The sequence below is a fragment of the Eucyclogobius newberryi genome, unplaced genomic scaffold, assembly GCF_026437365.1.
Source record: "Eucyclogobius newberryi isolate DKJ021-1_F unplaced genomic scaffold, fEucNew1.0.hap1 SCAF_1, whole genome shotgun sequence".
Taxonomy (NCBI): Eukaryota; Metazoa; Chordata; class Actinopteri; order Gobiiformes; family Gobiidae; genus Eucyclogobius; species Eucyclogobius newberryi.
This window is the reverse complement of record NW_027315723.1, coordinates 7427482-7450473: the sequence shown is the minus strand read 5'-3', so window position 1 is coordinate 7450473 and position 22992 is coordinate 7427482. Positions and strand designations below refer to the sequence as shown.

Below are 22992 nucleotides of genomic sequence, written 5' to 3'. Positions count from 1 at the left end.
GTTTGATGCAACTCTGTTTAGTAGCTTAAAGGTTGTATGGACAATTTTTTTCAGCAAATTTTTTATCATATTTCCTCGTGGCGTGGATAAATCATTTGTCCTGCCACGTATCAATCATAAAACGTACCTACCGCTCACCTGCAGCCGCGTCAGGCTCGTCCCCACATTTCTGCGTGCCTAAGCGCATGGATCTATCATAATATAGTTCCCTCAGTGTACGGAGCAAAATGAAGACAGAGAAAGACAGTTCGAGCTGACACAGAAGTGGACAGAAATCTACGGGAGACGAGCGATGCGATCCGTTGCGCTAATAAACAAACGCACGTGTGTGTTGTATCAGTCCGCACGGGGGAGTGCGCATGCGCACTTCCGCCTGCGTTCTCAAATCGCCGAAAAATCTTCCATACCGCCTTTAATATCCCAACGGCCACGGTCACTAAAGAGTTTGAAATAATATTGATTATGAATGAAGGCATCCTCCCCCTGAAGAGTGAATCCGTTTCAAGACTTATACAAGTAGTTTCATTAGTTCCTCTGACAGAGGAGTTAAAACTATTTCAAATATGGTAAAATACATATTCACCCCTAAAATTTGTCTAGTTGACAGAATTTTCTTTTGCTCTGGAACTTATCTGGACGACTGAGAGGTTAAACAGACAAAGGCGGGCTTATGATATCAGTGAGTGGTAAAAATATGAAAATGTAGATAACTGGATATTACTGGAGATTTAAGATCTATTTTAAACTTCCATTATGCTCAACACACATGGTTTCTCAGAGACCAGTTTGCTCAGTCAGTCCCACTAAACTGTGCTCCAAAACAACTGGCTTTTACTGACAAGAGGATTGGCTTTTGACCTCTGTATTAAAAGACCCAATTACAAATGCCTGAATCTTGTTCTTGATTATAATGTGCTTCTCTGTGGCGCTGTTGTGGTCACAGGCTTTGATCGTGGACTCTCGAGACCACATGCTCCCACCATAGCTCATCATTAATAAAGGGAAAAGGCTTGAGGTGGGCTCTGGTGTACAATAAATATTCAGTCAAACGGAAAGAATCCGGAGCGGAGCGGCACCACCGCGCTGCACGTCTTGTGGTTTGAGCGCATTTCGTACTTTAATGCTACTGAAAGGTTGTGGTCACTGCAACGGAGCTGTACTGGCAATAGCTGCTATAGGTGTTAACGTTAGCAACAACACTGTAAATAGTGCAGCAGTCTCTGCTCTTTTGGTTACTAGACCCCCTCTGCCCCCTGGGTCCCTGTCCCTCCAGTGTTGTTACGTGATGGTCTCATTGTTGTCCCTGTCTTCTCAGATCTGCACCAACATCTTCCGGACTCTTCCTCCCAGTGAGAACCCAGACTTCGACCCTGAGGAAGATGAGCCTACTCTGGAGGCGTCCTGGCCTCACATGCAAGTACGGTTTACATTCCAACACCTACGAAAGTTATCTGGAGTTCTTTGTCATGCATTGTATTTTATTTTCCTCCTTAGTTGGTGTATGAGTTCCTTCTGCGTTTTCTGGAGAATCCAGATTTCCAGCCCAGCATTGCCAAACGCTACATCGACCAAAGATTTGTTCTACAGGTATGTTAAACTCACTTTTTTCCATTTAAAAACTCACTTTTCACCCTCGTGCTATATTTGGGTCTGGATTACCCACAAGCATCTGTAGTAGAACGCTTCCCCCCCACAACATGAAAAAGTTTTGTTTTTTTTGTTTGTTAGTTTTGTATTTATTGGTTTATGTTTAAAAATAAATAGTAAAAAAAAAAAAGTGTTTTTAATCCATGCACTATTTTTGAGTGTAGCACAAGGGTTTAGAGCCTTTACTATGTTACTTAACGTGTATTAGTGATTAGTGGGAAGATTTACAGATTTGCATCGATGCATGCAGTGCGAGTGATACAGGTGCGTAGGTAGAAAAGTGATACATCAATTCAATTCATGTGACAAAATTACAGTGCATTGAACTTTCTATTGTTGTCTCAGTTAATCTAGATCAGGGATCACCAACGCGGCGCCCTCGGGCACCTGGGAGCCCTTTGGGCCCCTCTCAGTTCCCTGCATTGACCTGTTCTAAATTTAGAACGGCTCCGCCAAAGCTTTCTCGTTTTGCCAATAATGCTGCTAGGCCTCTTTATATAAGACCTGCACATGTAGAGACGGAAACAAATGTGATAACCAGCTCCATGCCACTTTTTATTTTTTTTTAACATTGTTCCGAGCCGCTAAAGACGTGACGCCAAAAATGGCGGATCCTACATGGGCGTGGCGCGATGCGTTTATATCATGTCAGTAATGTTTTAATTTAAAGACAAGCAAAAAGGAGACAAATAATGCACAATACCTTAGAGAATGTCAGGAGTAACAGAGAGCAGAGGAGGAGCTCAGCGCAGGACGGGACCACGATCAGACCAGGACCAACCCAGAACTAAACCAGGACTAACTCATGCAGGGCTAAAGTTTACTCACACCGGACTGAACCAGGCCTGTTGTAAAGATTAAATCCACACATTTCAATGAAGACTATATTTTTCTTATTTGCTTTGCTCCTTTCCTTGTATTTTGACAATTACATGAATGTACTCATGAGTTAGTGCTAGATTTAATACAAAGTTACCTGATTTCATGATATTTTTTTAAATTGCTCACTCGTTGGTTTAAAATGTGAATCAAGATTAGGTTTTCAAATAAAAAATACTGAATTTTTTTAGCTATAGAGCGCTCCTGAATAAAAGCCTCTGCAATGAAATTTAGATTGAAAGAAAGAAAGAAAAAAATATTTGTACACATATGGGAACCTGTCAACAAGCCGCAGGTGCCCACATGAGATATTTACGCCAAAAAATTGTCCACACTGATGCAGGGTTGTTTTTTGACCCGTGAGTCAGGTCTGGTCAAGAAAGTTTCATTTCAACACGGCAGGTTCTAAACTGCAGATCACTGTATATTGCATGACTGCGCTTCACGTGTGTCTTTGCGTTCAGACGCATCTAGGTTCACTTTCTCCATGAATATGCGTGCTCGTAAAAACACATGCATTTGGAAGCTTAAAATACAAAGAACATGCCGCGTCTTCTGGACAGCCCTTCCACTGATGTCTTCTTCTACAGTGTGTCGAACACTTGCGCTTCCTGCTAGAGTGCCCCCCGGTGGGCGTTAGCCAGTAAAAATCTATAAATTGGATGAATCGTTGTATGGGCCGCAGGGTTCAAAGCGTGGGAAATGGTAGCGGCTTAAAGTCTGAAAAGTATGGTACATGATACATACACATAAATGCCCCAGACATGCACATTTATCAAATAGTTACTCAGTTTATTAGTTATGTAATTTGGTCACAAATGTAATTATAGGCACATTTAGGCTAATTGAACAGGTTGCCCTCGACCAAATCTGTGCTCATAAATTAGCCCTCGACCCTTAAAAGGTTGTTTACCCCTGATCTAGATTCATCCAAAAAGGACTGACTGAATATCTTACAGATGAGGCTCTATGGAACATTATTATAGACATATTGCTTTACCTCTTCGTTGTCTTGACTGAGCCTTTAAAGTGAAATCCAGACTTTGGTCAAATCGGCAGCAAAGCAGGGCTGATGCTTTTGTTTACATGCTTCTTAAGATGCCATGTGCTCTCGGGCTTCTGCCTCAAACATGAAAAACATTGCATTTTTAAACAGAGGGTTAAAACTTCACCTAATCACTCTGTTTCTGAGAGTTATATTTTACTAATCGGTATTGGAGATGACAAACTTTTAAAAAATGGATTGGTAGCCAAAACAAACGTGTGAATCGTGGTGCATCGTGATTCGCTTTGTTGATTGTAAGAAACACTTCTTAAATGTGTAAGTGTATCAAGGTCCATATTGTATTGGACAGAGATCTGAGATTCCCATCAGTAACGTCGCTACAGTTAAAAAGTTTATAGGTAGTATGTTCACCAAGTACTTTTTACTCTTGAGTAACTGTTCACGTCACTAGATTTTACTACTTCTTGAACATTCTTTAGCATGTTTCGGCTTCTCTTCCCACCTCTGGATCTACAGTCACACGAGCCAGTCCATCTACTGCATGACTAATGAATGCTTCTCTTTGTCTGCAGAGAGTTGTTATTTTAATGGTGTTCTTTTAATGGTGTTCTTTTATGGTGACACACTGCACTGTTTGTCAACACCATGCTTCCCATAGTGCTTCTGTTTGTCTACACAAAGGCATGTTGTAGTTGCCTCTTTCTTCAGTTTCCTGTGTAGAAACGGGTGTGGTGTCGTTAAAGCATCTGTTATGGCCCAGTTGAAAAAGTATCACTAAATGCAGTTTTACTTTGAGTATTTGCTTGCTGTGTTTTGGTGTGATTAAAATGGAAAGGTGGGAGGGGTTATACTTTTATTGGTTTTCCACGGAAGTACTGCTTTGTTTTAGTGGTTGTTTGTGGGTTGTCCCTGCTCAGTGTGCTGCAATTGGTGCCTTAGAAGTTTTCACGGAATTAGAGGAGTTCTTCACCCTATAAAACGGTGTGGGTATTTGATATGCTGTAGTTTGGTACATTATGTGTATTTATTATGAACTTTGCTATCACTGCAATAATAGTGCCATATTGACATTTTTGAAGATATTTTGCATCACTATTTTTTCCCAAGCTGCCACTTTATTTAAAAAAAACGAAACAAATCACTGACAGACTACTAATGAGTCAAAATGAAAATGACAAAGCAGTTATTAGTATGTTTACACAATCATGGAACACACTGTTACATCCCAAATACAATTTATTTCCCGGATTTTATTTTGTCTTTATTAAAAACAAAGGACTTTCCTGAACATGAACATTCTCCTTCAAAATCTGAACTTTACGCCAACCACATGCTTTTACTGGACCTCAGCATTAAAAAGGCCCAAGCTGATCAGACAATTGGATCTCGATTGCTTTTAAGATCTGCTCTGTGTAGTAAACCCTTAGTGTTGTGAGATCAGCCTGTGTGGATCTGTTACTGTGAATATGCAGCAGAAGGACCAAAGTATGACAAAAGTCCCTGAGGCGCCTGACATGTCTGTGCTACAACTTGCTTTTGAGCTGCAAGAAGTAGCGCAATCGCAAATTAATCCTGTTGTTTCGACCTCTACAAACATTCAAAAGTGCATTTGTATATTAGTTAGGCAGTCCATATTACAGTTTTTTCTTAAATGTTGCTGCTCCTGGAGGTGTTTGAAATATGAACAGTATACAACGATCGACATGTAAATCTAATTGCAGATAAAATCGTTCTGCCCTATTGTGAAGCGATGCTCTTTCATACAGTTCCATTATAATTATGCTCATCAGCAGGAACACTCCACTGAAAGCCCTTTGAGAGATGAGCTGCTCTCCATCGCTGTGATGTCCTGCAGAAACTTTTGTGGAACTAGTGTCACTAAACGTTCAAACTCTATTTTGATTCCAGGGAAAAGGCTCAACACTCCAGCAGTTTATACCGTAATCATAATAAAAACACTATTGTTTTCAACACAAAATAATATGTTTTCTTTAATATGATCTTGATGATTTTTCAGTATCAAATCCTGTTAAAATTAGTGTTTTGATAATAACTTTAGTATCCTTAGTGTCTGGGTATCCAAACTTGAAAACCCTAGAGGGGACCTAAAATAAGATCCATGTCAGGTAAATCCTTCAATATTAGATCAATGTCATTGTTTAAACTGGTTAATTTAGATTAAGGCTATGGTTAAGTAGTAATTATAGTTAAGGTTAGTATCAGTCTCCAGGAAAATGACTGCTGGTCAGTGTAATGTCTCCATGCACCATAGAAAGTTTAGAAACTTGCCCATTATGTTTATATTTACTCTATTGTTGGGTTTTAGATCTTCTTAAAGCCTTTACGCTTCAGGGGCTTTAATAGCTGCATTCACAAGATCACATATTCACGCAACAACTAACCATGTATATTGGAAAAACGTGACGCAGTGATTCATGTCGATGTGGCCAGTGTAAGGGTTGAGTGAATAGTATTGTGCCTTCACTGCCCTTCAGTCTGCTTCTCTCTGCTGCTGGTGGAGGCGATCCACGGACACAGTGACCGGAGGAAACCCCTTGTATGGCCTATTGGAGAGGATATTGACCTCCCCTGGAGCTCTATGGCTGAAAGAATTAATGCTGTTTCATAACTAACTCCAATAAGTCCCTTTAATTGCTGTGACAGTGAAGTGGTCCGAGGCAGAGCTCCTGTGGCCATTCTGCTCTATTTATGATTTAATGAATGAAGAAAGTCTTTGACATGTTCACATGCAGCGGCGCTACACACCGACTTGACATTTGAGAGCTTTTAATCATGTTATAATTGTTCCCCTCCTCATTAATCCTCTTGAAGTTGTATTTAGAGTCATTCGTGTATGTTTGAGTAATCGTTATTGTCAAGCGTTCGAGATGTTTTGCTGAAATAATTCTGCAGTTTTGAAGCGGAAGTGAATGTACCCATTTTTATGCACTTATTTGCCTTAAAATAACTGCCTCTTTTGTATTTATTTTCAACCACTTTTATTATGTATTATGCATCACTAGATTTCATCTTACAGAAAGTGCTCGATTGATTTCTTTACTATTGGACACTATGTCGTATCCTTGACGGTCCTTGTTGAATACACTTCCTGGCTTTATAAAGGCCCCTGTCCTCTTGCTGCCTGAGCCCCTCATTGTTCTCCTGGTGTGTCTTGTGCGGACCTTGGGGAGGGAAAAGACGCGATAAAACAAACAATGACATTCAGCATTAATATCAAGAACTAAAATGTACCAATCTCCACTTCTCCCCATTTTTAGCTGAAGTGATGTAAACGGCAGAATCTGCCATAATCGTAATGATGCTGGTGAGGCAAGAATGAGGCTCTTCATGTCACATCAACTGGGCCATATGACATATACATTTATATATTCTTTCTCATATTGATCCATCACAACTTTTAATATTGTTTTTCCTTTTAAGACAAATGCAAAAGACTTTCTATTTTAACACTTCAAGTACTGAACATGAACAATACAGACTTTATACCATTTCAAACGTAGTCAAATTTCTTCCTCCCACGTCTGAACTCTGCTCCAAACCAAATGCATTTCCTCACATCGGCTTTGGACGCCGAGATTAAAAAGACACAAGTGCATCATTGACTATTACATACCAAAACTGCTTTTTTGAAATTTGATTAGTTGCACAGCCCTACCAAAAGTTATATTTTTCAACTTTTTTTGAGTGTCAGCACATTTATTTTTGTTGTAAAGATTCTGCAGCACACCACGTTATAAAACATAGACATAGTAGTGTTCCACGGTACATAAGGAATCAAGGCTCCAGGATTCATCTCGGTCTCTAACCAAGACTAACTACTGGAGTGACTAAGTTGTAGCACATTTGAGAATTTGAACTTTGAGCTGTGTCCTGACCAGAGTTGGCGGTAACGCGTTAGAGTACTCAAATTACTTTTTTTTACAGTAACGACGAATGTAACGCGTGTTGTGCTCCCATGTAATCTAGTACTCCCCAAGTTACTTTTTCAAATCCGTAACGCATTAGTTTTGGTTACATCATCATCTTTTTGCAGGTCTTATCCTCACCACAATCCCAGAGCTCGTGTTGTGAGCATGTGCAACTAGTGAGTCTTGTCTTCACACCAAAGAGAACAAACTTTCAACTGCACGTTTAGAAAAACTTCTTCTCCTTTGTTATAACCACTATATTGTAGCTGAAGAGTAAATGTAGGGTAACAAGTGATGTGCTGAGTCTGATTTAAATAAACTACTGGCCTAAAACGAGCGCGTTCTGTTGGGTTCACGCATTTTGTTTTAGTAATGTTTTTCATTGCTTGTGGACAGGCCTACACGTACTTATTCTAATGCATTGTATTGTAAACATAAAAGATAAATAAAGTTCAGTCAAACGCATTTCCTTTGCTTCTTTATGTGCTATTTGAATGATTATGTTACTGTGTTCAGCAGCGCAAAAGGATTGTCAGCAAACTATATAAGTTGTACAATAATGTTCATTATTGGTAAGGCAAGAGTACTCTAACGCGTTACTTCTATAACACGGTAGTTTTCCAGGGAATTGACAATTTAACGCAACGAGTGACTTTTAAAAGTGACGCTCCCCATCCCTGGTCTTGACTGTCACGCTCTCATGTGGATGTTATGGATGTTGTTGCTTGTTTCAGTTGTTGGAGTCGTTTGACAGCGAGGACCCCAGAGAGAGGGACTTCCTGAAGACAATCCTGCACCGCATCTACGGCAAATTCCTGGGTCTACGGGCTTTTATCCGCAAACAGATCAACAATATATTCTTGCGGTGAGTGAAGCTTCATTGACACAGTCCAGGAAAAAATCCACTGCTTCTGCTGTTGTGGCTGTAATCTCTGTACACTCATTACTTGTATTAGATTAGATTTATGCAGTTTATGTAATAGAATAAAGTCTGAATCAATCTTAACTCTTCCAAAAACACTCTGGCGTTCATTGGCACAGGGTGTTTTCTCTTCTTTGGTCGAGCAACCTGTGCTAGTCCTAATAATTCAACCCGCTTGAGTTCCAATGATCGTAATGGTCATAGTCATTTTGGCCGTAATTCATAATTGATGTCGGGCTGCAGCAAAGTGAATCGATTAATTGCAACTAATCAAATAATTGTGAACTGGTCCATGCATAGATTTCAAATGAGCTGAGAAAATAAGTTTTATGACTCAAATTGAACTGTAATAGCCTGAGAATGTTGAGAAAATGTACGTTTTACCGTGTTTGATGAAAACACTCTTTTGTCCATAAATAAACTCCACCAGGATCTCTTCAGCTTCATCCAGGTCAAATTTAGTAAAACAAATATTTTCATCACGCGACGTTTGCGTTCTAAACTTAGGCTAATTTGTAACTCATTTGTTCACTGGTCCAGGTTAGTCACAGTTGTCTCAGATGTGCGGGCCAGTGGAGACATGTTTGACATAATATAATACATACATTACTCTTTCTTGAGGGTGTGAAGTTATGTTTCTGTGCAGCTTCTTACTGTAAAGCTCCTGTCTTAATTGAAAAAGTGGTTCCTCGTGTGAAACATCGGGACTCAAACGTCGAATCATATGAACATTTAAGGTCGGCTATGATTTCTGGCTTGAACCATTCCATTTGCCCCAGAAAGCCCCTCTCCCTGCGCAAAGCAGAGAAGACAGATGGAGCTCATCATTTCAGGTGTGAACTGCTCCTGAACGCTACTCCCACCTCTGCCATCTGCCTCTGAGGGGGGATGAGGCTGTGGTCCTCAGGCTCCTGGGACCATTAGGGGCTGGAGAGATCAGAGCGGTGCAGAGGAGCTGAAAAATTTAACGTATGATGTATTTCTGATATTGTGAGGTGGAGTTAAGTCTTGTGGCGTAGACTCCTCCTGCGTGAGAGGAGCTGAGAGGGCGGGTGGATGAGGCTTCACAACTTCTGTCATGGTCTGTTGTCCTCTTTCCTTATAATGACGCAGAGAAGTGATGCTGCTGAGGATCAGTTCTCGCACTGGACAAATACATCAAGCTTTCAGGGCAGTGCTCTAGAACTCATTTGGGTCATGGGCCAAACTTGATATAAACCAGCATTAAGATAAAGCAAATATATAGTTATTTGTGGCCACTCATGTGCATAAATCTGCAACATGTGAAAGACGATGCTGACTCTTTTTTTTGTTGCATCAGCAGCTTGGTGCATATGAATATGGACTGAATATGGTCAAGCTCAATGGCCCTCATTTATCAAACTCTCATACACTGGTTCAGGCACCTAGGTTTGGATCTAGTCTCACTGTAGCACCTGCATCACACTAACGCATAGTCTTTTTTGAAGTTGATCAATTATTAAGCCCTAAAACATAGCTTCATTATTTCATAGCAAGTGTATGATATGTTTTTAGGTTCATTATTTTCCTTTTGATTTTAATTCAGCTTCATTTTCTGTGTTTTCCGATGAGCCAAAACGTTCACAAACCGTCTCCTCTTTTGCACATGCTCATACCTCGCCGTTTAATCAAGTCTTTAAAGTTTGCTGTGGAATTCGGAACAGAGAAAAAAAGCAAAGGAGCGCTGCAGAAGCCACACAGCACAAAATGCTCTCAATGTATCTGAAGTTGATAAATAGTAATATATTTTGAGATCTAAACGTGATGATGTGTGTCTGTGCAGGTTCATCTATGAGTCCGAGCGCTTCAATGGAGTGGCTGAACTCCTTGAAATCCTTGGCAGGTAAGTTATAGGTTTAAAGTCAAACCTCTGCCTCTCCATGTACGTATCCTGCTCCGTCTTAGATCTTCTGCTGATCTAAAATGCCCCATGTGTTTCTGACAGTATAATTAATGGCTTCGCTCTGCCGCTGAAGGCTGAGCACAAGCAGTTCCTGATGAAGGTGCTAATCCCTCTGCACACGGCCAAAGCCCTGGTGCTGTTCCACGCACAGGTACAACACACAACTGTCCACGGCTTCATTTGGTTTCCTCAGACCTGTCGGGGCCATCATACATGAGGCCATTGTTGACTCATCCCTAACTCTAATATTCTTTGTCATCTTTTTGGAATGTAAATGTTGCTTGAGATGTAACTGTTCGATTTACAACAAACCCAGAGCATTACATTCTCACTTTGTGAGCATGTACATATTTTGGTTCAGTTACAGATGAGTTTATTGCTTCTGTGAGTGAGGTCATCTCTCCACAGATCAGACCTGCAAGTTGGTTGTGGGTAATTTTACAGTGTTTACATTTATTTCAGGGCTCAGAATAAGCGTTATCGCATCGAAACATGTGACGCAATTTCTCTCAAATGCGATGCATGCATTCGTCAGAAAAAAGTGTTGTTGTATCGCAGCTTTTGCGATACAAAAATTTGTGTTCAATTCTATAACCACAGCGCCTAATAAAGTACTGATCACTCGTCAATCGATCATCAACAACGGCTGACACAATGTAGGATGCTGTGTTGACTTGACAAGGTCAGATTGCCGTGTCTGAAAACGTGAGGAGCCACCGGCGCACGAAGGGCGATGAGGGCCTTTGACAAGTGCCCGTCTCGCTCTCCCGCTCTCAGACTAGAACAGGATTCTGTCCAATTCAAAGGGGTCAAACTCACTCATGTCCAGGACAAAACCAAGACGTGTTTTGTCTGGAAAAATCCAGAGCTGTAAGTCATTCTGACACAAACAGCTCATCGTCATCTGATGACGAGTTTGGTGGTGATATGTGACTTGTGAGTGTAAAGACAATAATATGTAAATGAGACTCATGCAAATAGTCATCTGATGATGAGGATATGGAAGAAAGTTGTAAATAAGGCCATCTGACTTTGTGTTAATTAATTTGTTCAACAACTAATTTTATTTGCAAGTTTTCAGTTTTATTTTGAAAAATATTAAGTGTTTAAAAGTTAATTTGTTAAGAGTTTAAAAATAGAATACATTTGAATTAAATAATCTTGTTACATCAATGGAAAATGTTTATTGTTAGTCATTTTCGTGTTTTACTATGCGATTATCAAATTTTAAAACATTTGGATACAAGCTATACAAGAGAAAATCCTTAATCTGAGCCCTGTATTTGTCTTCATTTTAATTTTAATCAGCTTTTTGTATTGTGTTTTTATTGTGACTGATAATTAATATTCAAATATTGTATATCTTCAAAACAACTTTTATAAAGTAGTGCAGTGCACCGTTACAGATACATTTCATTTTAGAATTGTATTAAATTAGTAACAAAAATTAGCTATACTAAACTAATGAAATAAGGCTCAGATAAAATGTATAAAAAAGTAATCCATTTTGTGTTGTGGTTCTCAAGGCTAAAACCAGTTTTTGTATCTTCCCAATAGGACTGTGATTGTAGTAAAGCTTTTAGACAAATGAAAGTGTTCAACAGCTCCTCTTAGTGGCTCAAGGTGTATTTTTTGCCAGTTAATATAGACTCAGTGGTATTTATTATATCGGGACAATGTACAGCTGCATAATATCCGATGGCAACGATGCTCGTACCAGATTATAGCTATGAAAAATTTCCATCTGCTAACCTTAAAAGGAAAGGGGAAAGAAAAGTACTTCTACAATGTATAATACTCATACATCTAACACACAATATAGATCAGTGCCGATAGCAGCAGCCGCTATGTGTTGGAATGACCGTATTAGCTATAAAATAACCAGTTTAGCAATAAAAGTAAGAACAGTTCTAACCACGTTTACATGAAAGGGAAGATAATATAACATTCTGTACATTAGCATTCATGATCAAAGTACACGTTACTGTCAGTGTGTGTATCTCTGGTTCTCTATAAACCGATTCTTTACTTCTCTGGATCGGGTGAAGAAGCATTTATATTTCAATCTTAATTTTATCATTGGAACGTTTATTTTGTGTGTATATATTTCTGGCGACTCATCATCCCTTGCATTTCAGCTAAAGAAAATTGATATACATCTCCTTCTGTGTCTGTAGCTGGCTTACTGCGTCGTCCAATTCCTGGAGAAGGATCCCACGCTCACTGAGCCGGTATTTGTATTTTTACATTTTGGCACTGAACCATTTTCGCCCACCTAAAAGGCATAAACTGAACATCGAGCTAAATAAATCCACTAAGAACCGCCTACACAAAGAAACAGTTGCAGCTTACCATTTTATATCGAGAGTAGATGTGTAATAAATAGTTTTCTGCACATTTTGTAGGTTATTCGTGGGTTGCTCAAGTTTTGGCCCAAGACCTGCAGCCAGAAAGAGGTAATGCTTGTTTTGAAGATGTAGAATTTTGCACACGGTGTTGTTCTGATTGCTGACATCGTTTGTGTAGGTGATGTTTCTGGGTGAAATTGAAGAGATTCTGGACGTCATCGAGCCAACACAGTTCAAGAAGATCGAGGAACCGCTGTTCAAGCAGATTTCCAAATGTGTGGCCAACCCTCATTTTCAGGTGCGCCAACACGACGGCCCCATGTTTACACCACATTACACTACAGACTCGCAATAGTCACTACGCTTACACTCACGCCAGCGAAAAACAGATGCCTACACGGATTACACAGCACATCAAGACTCTGAATGTTTTGTATACAATGCATTCTAACCGCACTGGGCAAAAAAACACCAGGTACACGTTGTTTTTTACGTCGGACAATTTTAGATCAGCAATGACAGGAATGATGGTCCCTCTGACTTGAACTGGCTTGTTTAATGCTTTGGTCCGGCTAAAAGGGAATGTAATGCCCCTGGATCTGCCCCTGACAACTGTCTGATGCCTGCCAGTGGTTTGACGTATTTATTTTAATTATTGTTTAATCGTCATTCTAAACTTACCATATCTTAAAATGTACGTGGCCTTTTTAATGTGGACTGTGTGTGTTTGGACTTGGTTTCATGGTGAATACTGCTGTAATTTCTGGGCCTATCCACATGAAATAACATAGCATTAAGAAGCTTGTGCCATTATTCAAACTCTCAGACACAACTGTTATAACTGTGATAATAATGGCAAACGTGTGGACCTAAACTCAACTGTTTTGATTATACCATTCAAGAACAGTGACTCTCCACTAGAGAAACACGTGGCCCTCCATCTAAAAACATGACTCCAAATTCTAAACTGTAATCAACGCCCCTTTTCTTTGGTTCTGGTTAAAGTAGTTACTGTACCACAAAGGGACCGTGTTGACACAGCAGTCGATGTGATTTATATCCAAATACTACTGAACTGCTGAAACTGGAATAATCCTGAAATGCCCTAATGCCAGTGTGATGTTTGCTGCAGGTGGCAGAGCGGGCGCTCTACTTCTGGAACAACGAGTACATTCTGAGCCTCATCGAGGAGAACATCGACAAGATCCTGCCCATTATGTTCGGCAGCTTGTACAGGATCTCCAAAGAGCACTGGAATCCGTGAGTTTGCTCTGAGATACTCTACTCTCTGCTCCATTGTTGTGCGTTTTACATGTCAAGCTGAAAATTGCTCTTATTTCAGTCATTTTTAACTTGACACTATCATTAAGCCATTATGTGGGTTTATCGGAATGAACGCGTTGTTTATGTTCGATTGTTGCACCAGAAGAGCCGGCTTTCCAGTCATCTTTTTTCATTAGTGATAAGATAAGATATTCCTTTATTGTCCACACATGGGGAAATGTCGGTGTTACAACGCAGTAGATACAGGGGAAAGGGCAGATAACTTTGGGAAGTTTCAAAAAAACACTTTATAAGAGTTCTTCTATTAAAACAAAAAACTCTTATTAACAAAACTCCTCTCATATCTTAATAGGGAATGGAGGAAAAATAAATAAAATAAAAAGATATAGGTAAAAATAAAAATCAAGTAAATAATAATAAAGTAAAAATAGCTAGCATAAATAAATAAATAAATAGTGTAATGTATATAATGTGAATGCTTTAATATACAGTATATTTGTCATAATTTGTGTGCATTCTACCGCTTCAACAGCAAACCCTAAGAACAAAATAAACCAAGGACAAAAAGTTATTGTAATTTTAACTCAATAATATCGGTGAGTGTATAATGTTTTATTTATTTATTTATTTTGTAAAGATTTGGAACAGGCCCGGCCATTTCCTGTCGCTGTAAAAGTGCAGATCTTCCCATCTCGTTCCATTCATTCTCAACTGGAATTAGTCGAGTCTTGCTCAAATAAATCAAACTGGGGTGGACTTTTCTCCAAAAGTAGTCTAAAAGCGAGTCTATGAAGTTGTAAAGGGTCACTTAATGGGGGCCAGGTTTAAAGTTGCCCACTCTCTGCGTATGGGAGGCACAGAGCAGTGGCACAATTCAGCCAAACAAACAAACACCTAAAACATGCACCCAAACTGCAACATGACAAGCAACCAGGAACACCTTTTTCTGATGTTCTGATATGTGTTAATCTATGTCGCTCCAAAAACACTATTTAAATCTAACGACCAGTCACAGCAACATCACACTAAGACTGTGCACAGACGTTCCTTTAATTCAGAGCTAATTATTTACAACGACCATTGATCAACTTGGCTCTTCTTAATGGAGAGTTCTACAGCCGATCCTCTGTCAGTGAAAGTACTTCTGTGTTAAAATGATCACAAGTCTGTTTATACTCATCAAACTATTATTGATTTGTATTAGAAGAAACATATTTTAGATCAAAACTTGTGATCAATGTGTTTAAAAATACAAATCTGGTGCTGCCCGGTGGTCTTGATGTGCAATATAAAAGTGATGCCGGTTCTTAACGGTTTACTGCATGTCCTCCCCTCTCTCATCCCCATTTCACGCCGTGCTGTTCTGTTTGATAAAGCGGAGGTTAAAGTATCTGTTGGATGTAATAATGCCGCACTACCATGGGAACAGGTGAACATGTCAAACCCCGTCTCCATGTGTTTGCAGGACCATTGTGGCGCTGGTCTACAACGTTCTGAAGACTCTGATGGAGATGAACGGCCCTCTGTTTGACGAGCTCACGACGTCCTACAAAACCGACCGACAGAGGTACTCTACACTGGGCCTGTGGATTATTATTACTCATGGAATTATGTGATAATGAACAACATTTATATCATTAAATAATGTTCTGACCTCTTGTTCAGAGTGATATGTGGGCTCATTCTGCCACCCTCGCCTTTTTATGTTCAAATATTTTAGGTCTGTACATTTGCCACAGATCCTTGAAATAGTTTGCATAATGAAGCAGCCAAACTCACAGTATGACACATGAAACGTGCAGCTTACCTGGCAATCAGCTTTTAATCAGCTGGAGTTGCACAATTAATCGATTATCTACTGGCCAAATATAGATCATGGGAAGAAGAATCATGACATGAAGAGCATGTGGACTTGAACAAAAGGTCCAGAGAAGGACTAAAAACCATTGGGTCTCATTTCTAGGAAATGGCAAACACTCTTCCTTTGTGTCTGAGATGCTCCTCTACACTCCCTTCCTCAGGCTCTCTATGACCACCTCCAGTTTGGGAATAGAGTCAGACATCTTTATCTGCCCGACGGCTCCGGACTATAGCCCGTGGCGGCTCCGGACTATAGCCCGCGGCGGCTCCGGACTATAGCCCGCGGCGGCTCCGGACTATAGCCCGCGGCGGCTCCGGACTATAGCCCGCGGCGGCTCCGGACTAAAGCCCGCGGCGGCTCCGGACTATAGCCCGCGGCGGCTCCGGACTATAGCCCGCGGCGGCTCCGGACTAAAGCCCGCGGCGGCTCCGGACTAAAGCCTGCGGCGGCTCCGGACTATAGTAGCCCGCGGCAGCTACTATAGTAGTATACTATAGTCCGGAGCCATCGCGGTTACATTGTGCACCTTTAGGACTATAGCCCGGCGGCTCCGGACTACAGCCCGGCGGCTCCGGACTACAGCCCGGCGGCTCCGGACTACAGCCCGACGGCTCCGGACTACTGCCCGACGGCTCCGGACTACTGCCCGACGGCTCCGGACTACAGCCCGACGGCTCCGGACTACTGCCCGACGGCTCCGGACTACTGCCCGGCGGCTCCGGACTATAGCCCTCAGAATAAAAAAAAAACCAACAAAGATTCGGGCCACTTGACCTGCAGTTTGGACTTTTTTCTTTATATAGTTTGATTTGTTTTGACAGTTTATATGTGTCTGACAGAAATGAAAGGAATGTGGGATGTAAAAATATGTAAACTATTGACTAAACCAGGTTGCACTTCGACAGTTCAAATGCCACTGATACAGAGCCACGTGCTGTGTCCAACTGTGACTCTTCATTCTTGTAAGAAAACCGCTAATGCTAACGGTGTTTTTAAGGGAGAAGAAGCGGGAGCAGGAGAGGGATGAGCTGTGGAGGAGACTGGACGCACTACGACTGAACCACTGTGGTCCCAACAACAACCACGGACTGCAGAGCGCCCACAACCTCAACAACAATAACAACAACAACAATAACAACAACAGTGGCCGCAGCTACGCCACAAATGACAGCACCAATGACACCCAGCGCAGCAGCGGTCAGGAGCACGAGCCAGACGCCCACGAACAAGAGTGCGTAGAGAGTCCTAACCCCAGCGAGCCCAGGGAGCCTTGTGCCAAATGACAGTAAAGACGTCTTAAGGGGGGTGGGAGCGAGCGCAAGAGGGTCTGTCCACACTAATGCTTCAGTAATGTCCAGGTTCAACTTTACGGGTAACAGGAATGACGGCATAGACTGCATGGTATTACGCGTGCTCGGGGGGTAAAGCAGTATTCTTATATAAATAAACTGTGCACTGTCGGCTCCAGTTTAATCCCCCCCGTGTTCATGAATATTGCTGTTGCCTTTCCTTCTGTCGTTCTGAAAAGAGGAGGCGGCTTAGAGTGACGGTGCGACGGCAACAGCGCTTTACAAATGCTGCTAATGTGCATGTTGCGTTACTCAGGTCGGCGGGCGGGCGTGAACTCACAGGCAGTAGAGCTAACGGCGGGATCATAAGACGGTGTATTGAGGAAGCATTGGTGTGGACAGGCCTGGGAAATGCCAGCACACATATTCGTACTCTCTTGTGTCACTCTGCAGTAGTGGACGCTGTTGTCATAGCAGGATTGTTCAAAAATGTATTCTTTCACCAGAGATTCTTACCTGATTGTGGCAGTTTAACACAAGCGGAAATCATAATGACTTGAAAGTTTTGGGACTTTTTTTGATTTGCGCTGCACTTATTTAATGATTAGATCTTTTTAAACATGCCGTTTGTAAAGCCGTCGACCTTAAGTGTGAATGGCCGTAGGGACCAGATAAAGGAAAGCTCTGGGTTTAAACTCCTACAGAAGTGTGCCAAATGAATAGCAATGTAACCAAAAGGGCATGAATCCAGATTGTTTTGTAGAAATGAAATGGCAAATGAATAAGTCCATGCTGTGATGTTTTTATTTATGAGTTTGGGTGGAGCTGGGTCATAATTTTAATCTAACTGAAAAGAGTCTTGTGGGTGTGAATTAAGTACAGGCACACATGTCACGCTCGCTCATGTGGTGTTTGTTCACAAGGATAGTGTATTTGGACAAGAATGTGTTTTTAGATGGAAAAAGATGAAAGGAAATGCTGCATCTTTTTGGTTACACCACTATAATTTTGCTCACTTCTGTGTACAATCATAAATAAAGTATTAATTATTTAAAAACTTCAAATGTAGAGCTAAATCAGCCATAGCTCTCGATGTAATGAGTAGTAGTCAATAAAAAAGTTGATTCTCGTGAAGTAAGGGGTCCTTAATGACAGGAGAACAAACAATAGCCTTAATTAGTCATTGCACATAAGCAGAGCTTCTATAAATAAGAATGCACTTTTGTTTTCTGCCAAAGTACTTTCTTGTAATGAAATGTGAACGAAAGTCTGGTTTTCGCGTCTCCTTTCAGTGACCAAACTCTGGACTCCTACAGAGAGGAATCGTTTGAAGTGGTGGATGTATGGCCGAGTAGAACATTAGTGCGAGGCCTTACTCTGAGTCTAGTGTAACACATAGACACTGCTTCTAAGAGCGCTCCCAAAGCCAGGCGCTGCCATCACTCTGAGGAGCCAACACTGTCCTGTTCTGTCAGTGGGACTTGTGTGCTATATAAAAATATATTTTTGTCTAAAAAAAAAATAGACACTGTTCTATTTTGAAGTATAAGTAGTGATAAACGTATATTTGAACTTGTTTTTGTTGATGGGTGCAGGGTCCGTGTGTATATTTCTGTGTTAATATGTGTAAAGCTATTTTGAAGGGAATTTCTTTTTTCGATATCACATTTGGATGTATTATTCTCTTGACAATAACAGAGAAAACGTGTTGCTGATTTCTTACCACTTTGAAACCTAGATCAAGTGTAAAACACTATTACATACGGTAAACATGTAGATTCTTCAGATGTCATAAAGGCTGTTGTGTGTCCGATCTCTTGGCTCAGGATCAATGAATACAGGTTTTACAAATAAAACACTGCCAGGGTCAGTTTCTGAACAAAGGTCAAAGGATTATTATTCTGTTTTTGGTAACCATTGTGAGAAAATGTCAAACTTATTCATTCTCTGAATAATGAAATGAGCCGTTTCCAAATAATATTTGGAATGGCCAGTCACGTGTAGTTCAGACAATGTTCGGATGCTATAGAGGCTGTGTATGTGGCATGCAGTTTCAAGACTTAATCCGGGACGCATTAGCCGTCTTATAGTGAGGACATAAAGGCTGTTGAATCTGAGACTCATTCTGCTTCGGAGCGTTTTGTGAATGAATAATAGTTGTTAAAGAACCAAACATTTTTTTTAACATGTTCGCACCATATCTGGGAAAACGGATATTTAATGTATGAAAAATTGCTATACTCTACTTTTCCCTTTCTTTCATTGTCCGATTCCTCTGACGTAGGAGAAGCAGACAGAAGTGACACAGGATCATTCCTCTTGTTATGGAGGTTACATGTTAAATAGTTCTTTTGCTCTGATCTGCCTTTCCACAGCCGGCCCAGTCCAATGCTTTGTCGCTGTAACTGGTCTAAGACTCTTGGTGTTGGTCCATTCCAGGATGCTGTTCTGCTACAACACTGTTTCATGTGATGCCTTTGTCAGTTCATTCCAGTTTGTCTGTGGGGACCTGTTTTATGCAGATTGGAAACATAATAAACATTGGATGTAAATGGCTTGTATTCTTTACTCTTTATGAATGAGATTTGTATGAACTTTTAACTCCATTGGTTTTTGTGACTTAATCACGCTTTGTACAAGGCCAAGTCTTCCTACTGAAGCTGACTAGAGATGAAACATGAATTCAATTATTGATGATTATTGGCAACATGGCCAAACAAAATCCTTAATTCACATTCACATTGCCATATGATTGTCTTTGACCTGCTTATTACATAAAATCTATTTGATAAAGGGAAGTTAATGTGATATAAACACAAATAAAATGGGCATTTTCTTTTTAGCTATACTTGACTTGTCTCAATTACTTTATTATTATGTATTTATTTATTTATTTTTACATATATAAATACACACACGATGAACACACACGAGCTAACGTTTTGAAATTCCTTTTTGCCCTGAGAAAATGATTTTATACTTTGTCCACTAGGTGGCACTAAGTGACCAGTTTCTTGATCCAGGTGCATCATGGTCTTCAGGCTCGTCCGTGGCCCCAAAGGCCGAAATGGAACAGGTCAAGCCCAAGGAGCAGCTCTGTCACCTGACATTTCTCTCTTTCTATCTCTCACCTTCTCTCTCCCTGTCTCTCTCTCTCACAGTTACAATATTGAGACAGCTGTAGAGGACATTTATTTAGGAGGAATCAGAAGTTAAGCCTCGTCTTTACAGAGACATTGCTGCTGCCCCAGAATGCAAAGCGTGGACATGTGAACAACCGCACAGATCTTCTGCCATCAGGGACCCTGGACAATGCAGTGAACAGCGGACAGTGGACAGTGGACAGTGGAGACCTGAGCGCACACACTTGGGCCTCTCACTTTGATCCTTGTCAATCAGGATCCAAGATTAAGCAACTATTGGATGAGTTTCACACTGAACAAAAGATGCTCTTGAACTTTGGGATAATAACAAAACTGTAATAAAATACACCACTTTCAGGTCAACCAATAATAGTCAACAGTGCCACTCTTAAATCTTACATTTTAAATACATCCAGGTGAATTATAAAAAGAGTCCGATTTTAAATTTAAAATTCCAATTTCAAATGTGACTTCAATATGATCTTGATAAATCTTACGGCAACAATTATATCTTTAAGGATCTTGTGAAAACTAGAGCAATCACCTTGTTAAATTCTAAAATGCAAAGTATACGAAACATATATTTACATTATCTTACAATCAAGATGAGTAAAATTATATATAAGCAAGTACGTATATTGTGTGAGTGCGATTATAGAGTCTGAGGTCCACACTACACGACTGGACTGAGTGTGATTATAGAGTCTGAGGTCCACACTACACGACTGGACTGAGTGTGATTATAGAGTCTGAGGTCCACACTACACGACTGGACTGAGTGTGATTATAGAGTCTGAGGTCCACACTACACGACTGGACTGAGTGTGATTATAGAGAGTCTGAGGTCCACACTACACGACTGGACTGAGTGTGATTATAGAGTCTGAGGTCCTGTGATAAAATGTGAATATATGATTATATTTCTGTGATGTATTTTATCTGCATAATAGTGATATTTTTTCTGCATCATTAGTCTAAGAGAAGAACGGGTGTGTGACAAACTGCATTTGTGAAGGGGTCGTAAAGATGGGCCAAAGGATGTTTACCCTAGGGGGGGTGACAGCCCAGAGGAGTTTGGGTAATGTTTACCCAAGGCTTGATCTCTACGGAAAAATACCAAGTGCCTTGATGTGAAGCTGACCAATGAGAAATGTGACCCGCCTGTTCCAGAATATCTAATAAAACCAACCAGCATGGGAAAAAACGGGGTGAGACGCAGGAGGGTCAGCCAGGCTCCTTACAACGGCCTGTCTGACACAGCCCAGCGTTTTCTCCCAAGCTTGTCATACAAATGTCTGACATTTCTGTGTCGTTTCATATTCTAAGTTGAATTGTGTTCTCGATGTGTTACGGAATAGCATCGGTGTTTGTCTAATTCCATGACAGGTCCACACTACACGACTGGACTGAGTGTGATTATAGAGAGTCTGAGGTCCACACTACACGACTGGACTGAGTGTGATTAAAGAGTCTGAGGTCCACACTACACGACCCCAATCAATTATAAAGATTTGATTAAACTTGATAAGAGACGAAGATTAATTCAGATTTTCATAGATGGCCAATATTTTGGGGAATGTGATCACAAGACAGGACACTTCCTGTCCCCGACATAGAAGACAAAAGTTGTGTTTTAACGGTATCGTGTTTTTTGTGTGCACAGAACAAAGCTACGTTTCGTTTTGTTTTGTTTTATTTTTGGACTTGACGAAAATTAATGCATGACTAGATGAAAGTACGGACGAAAAGACAGAAGTGTTTTTAAATTTAGAATCAAATGCAGGCACAGGCCTGGAAGTGATAATATGGGTAAATGAGTGACTACTGAAGTTTTTGGAGTAGAATGGGTAGTAAGTAAAGTGATAGTAAAAGTTATATCAGTAACTTATTTATTTGTATTATCATGAGGAAACCTCGTATTTCATGTAGACGTAAGTGAGGGAATAAGTTAAATAGTGACGTCCAATGCCCTCCTTGGAAAGACATGAATGGGTCATTAACTAAAGACAAACGACACCAAGTCATAAAAGATAGTCAGAGATAAGGGGCTATTAACTGGCAAAGAATCTGGAGGACTCAGGATGGAGCAGATGTTGTTATCTTTGAGTATCAACGGTTACACCTCAGGGGGGGTTGACTGATGAGTAATAGGAAAAGTAAAATTAACAGGGAAAGAATTTGACATTCTAAAGTAAATACCTGAAGGATTGTTGAGATTCAATCAAGAATTGAATAGATTTAAATTAGACAATATCATCTAAATTTAGACGTTATAGAAGTAATAAAAAACAGTGATAACAGGACTTAAACATTATAGGACTCAGGACGGAGCCAAGAGATGGTTAGACTACAAGAAAGAGAGAAAGGAAATGCAGGTTACAAGTGAGGGTAAGAGTAAGTGAGAAGAGAGAAGAGAGAAAAAAAAAAGCAGGTTTAGAAATTTGGAAATGGTGTTTCCTCCATTACGAGAGGAAGACAGAGAGGAAGACAGAGAGGAAGACAGAGCGGAAGACAGAGAACAGACAGAGAGGAAGACAGAGAGGAAGACAGAGACAGACAGAGGGGAAGACAGAGAGGAAGATGATGACGTGACAAAGGAAAGACAAAGAAAGTAGGCAACAAAGGGAAAAACAGGTTGATACAAGAGATGTGCCTTATGGACAAGGGGAAGGTTTAGAATCATTTTGATTTTTAATACACATATAGACTTGCTAGAACAAACTAATACACAATGTTTGTAAAGCACCACATGAGCAGGTG

General features: G+C 40.5%; 1 protein-coding gene across 1 annotated transcript in view; it reads left to right on the top strand.

Moving 5' to 3' along the window:
• Positions 1-19641, top strand: part of ppp2r5a (protein phosphatase 2, regulatory subunit B', alpha isoform) — a 30842-nt gene extending 11201 nt beyond the window's left edge. The window contains exons 3-13 of the mRNA XM_072454570.1: positions 1316-1417; positions 1495-1587; positions 8196-8326; positions 10188-10247; positions 10350-10458; positions 12485-12538; positions 12713-12763; positions 12834-12953; positions 13788-13915; positions 15405-15506; positions 16798-19641. Of these exons, the coding sequence (XP_072310671.1) occupies positions 1316-1417; positions 1495-1587; positions 8196-8326; positions 10188-10247; positions 10350-10458; positions 12485-12538; positions 12713-12763; positions 12834-12953; positions 13788-13915; positions 15405-15506; positions 16798-17083 (1236 nt within the window). The 3' untranslated portion in view covers positions 17084-19641. The remainder of the gene's footprint in view (positions 1-1315; positions 1418-1494; positions 1588-8195; positions 8327-10187; positions 10248-10349; positions 10459-12484; positions 12539-12712; positions 12764-12833; positions 12954-13787; positions 13916-15404; positions 15507-16797) is intronic.
• Positions 19642-22992: the final 3351 nt, after the last annotated feature.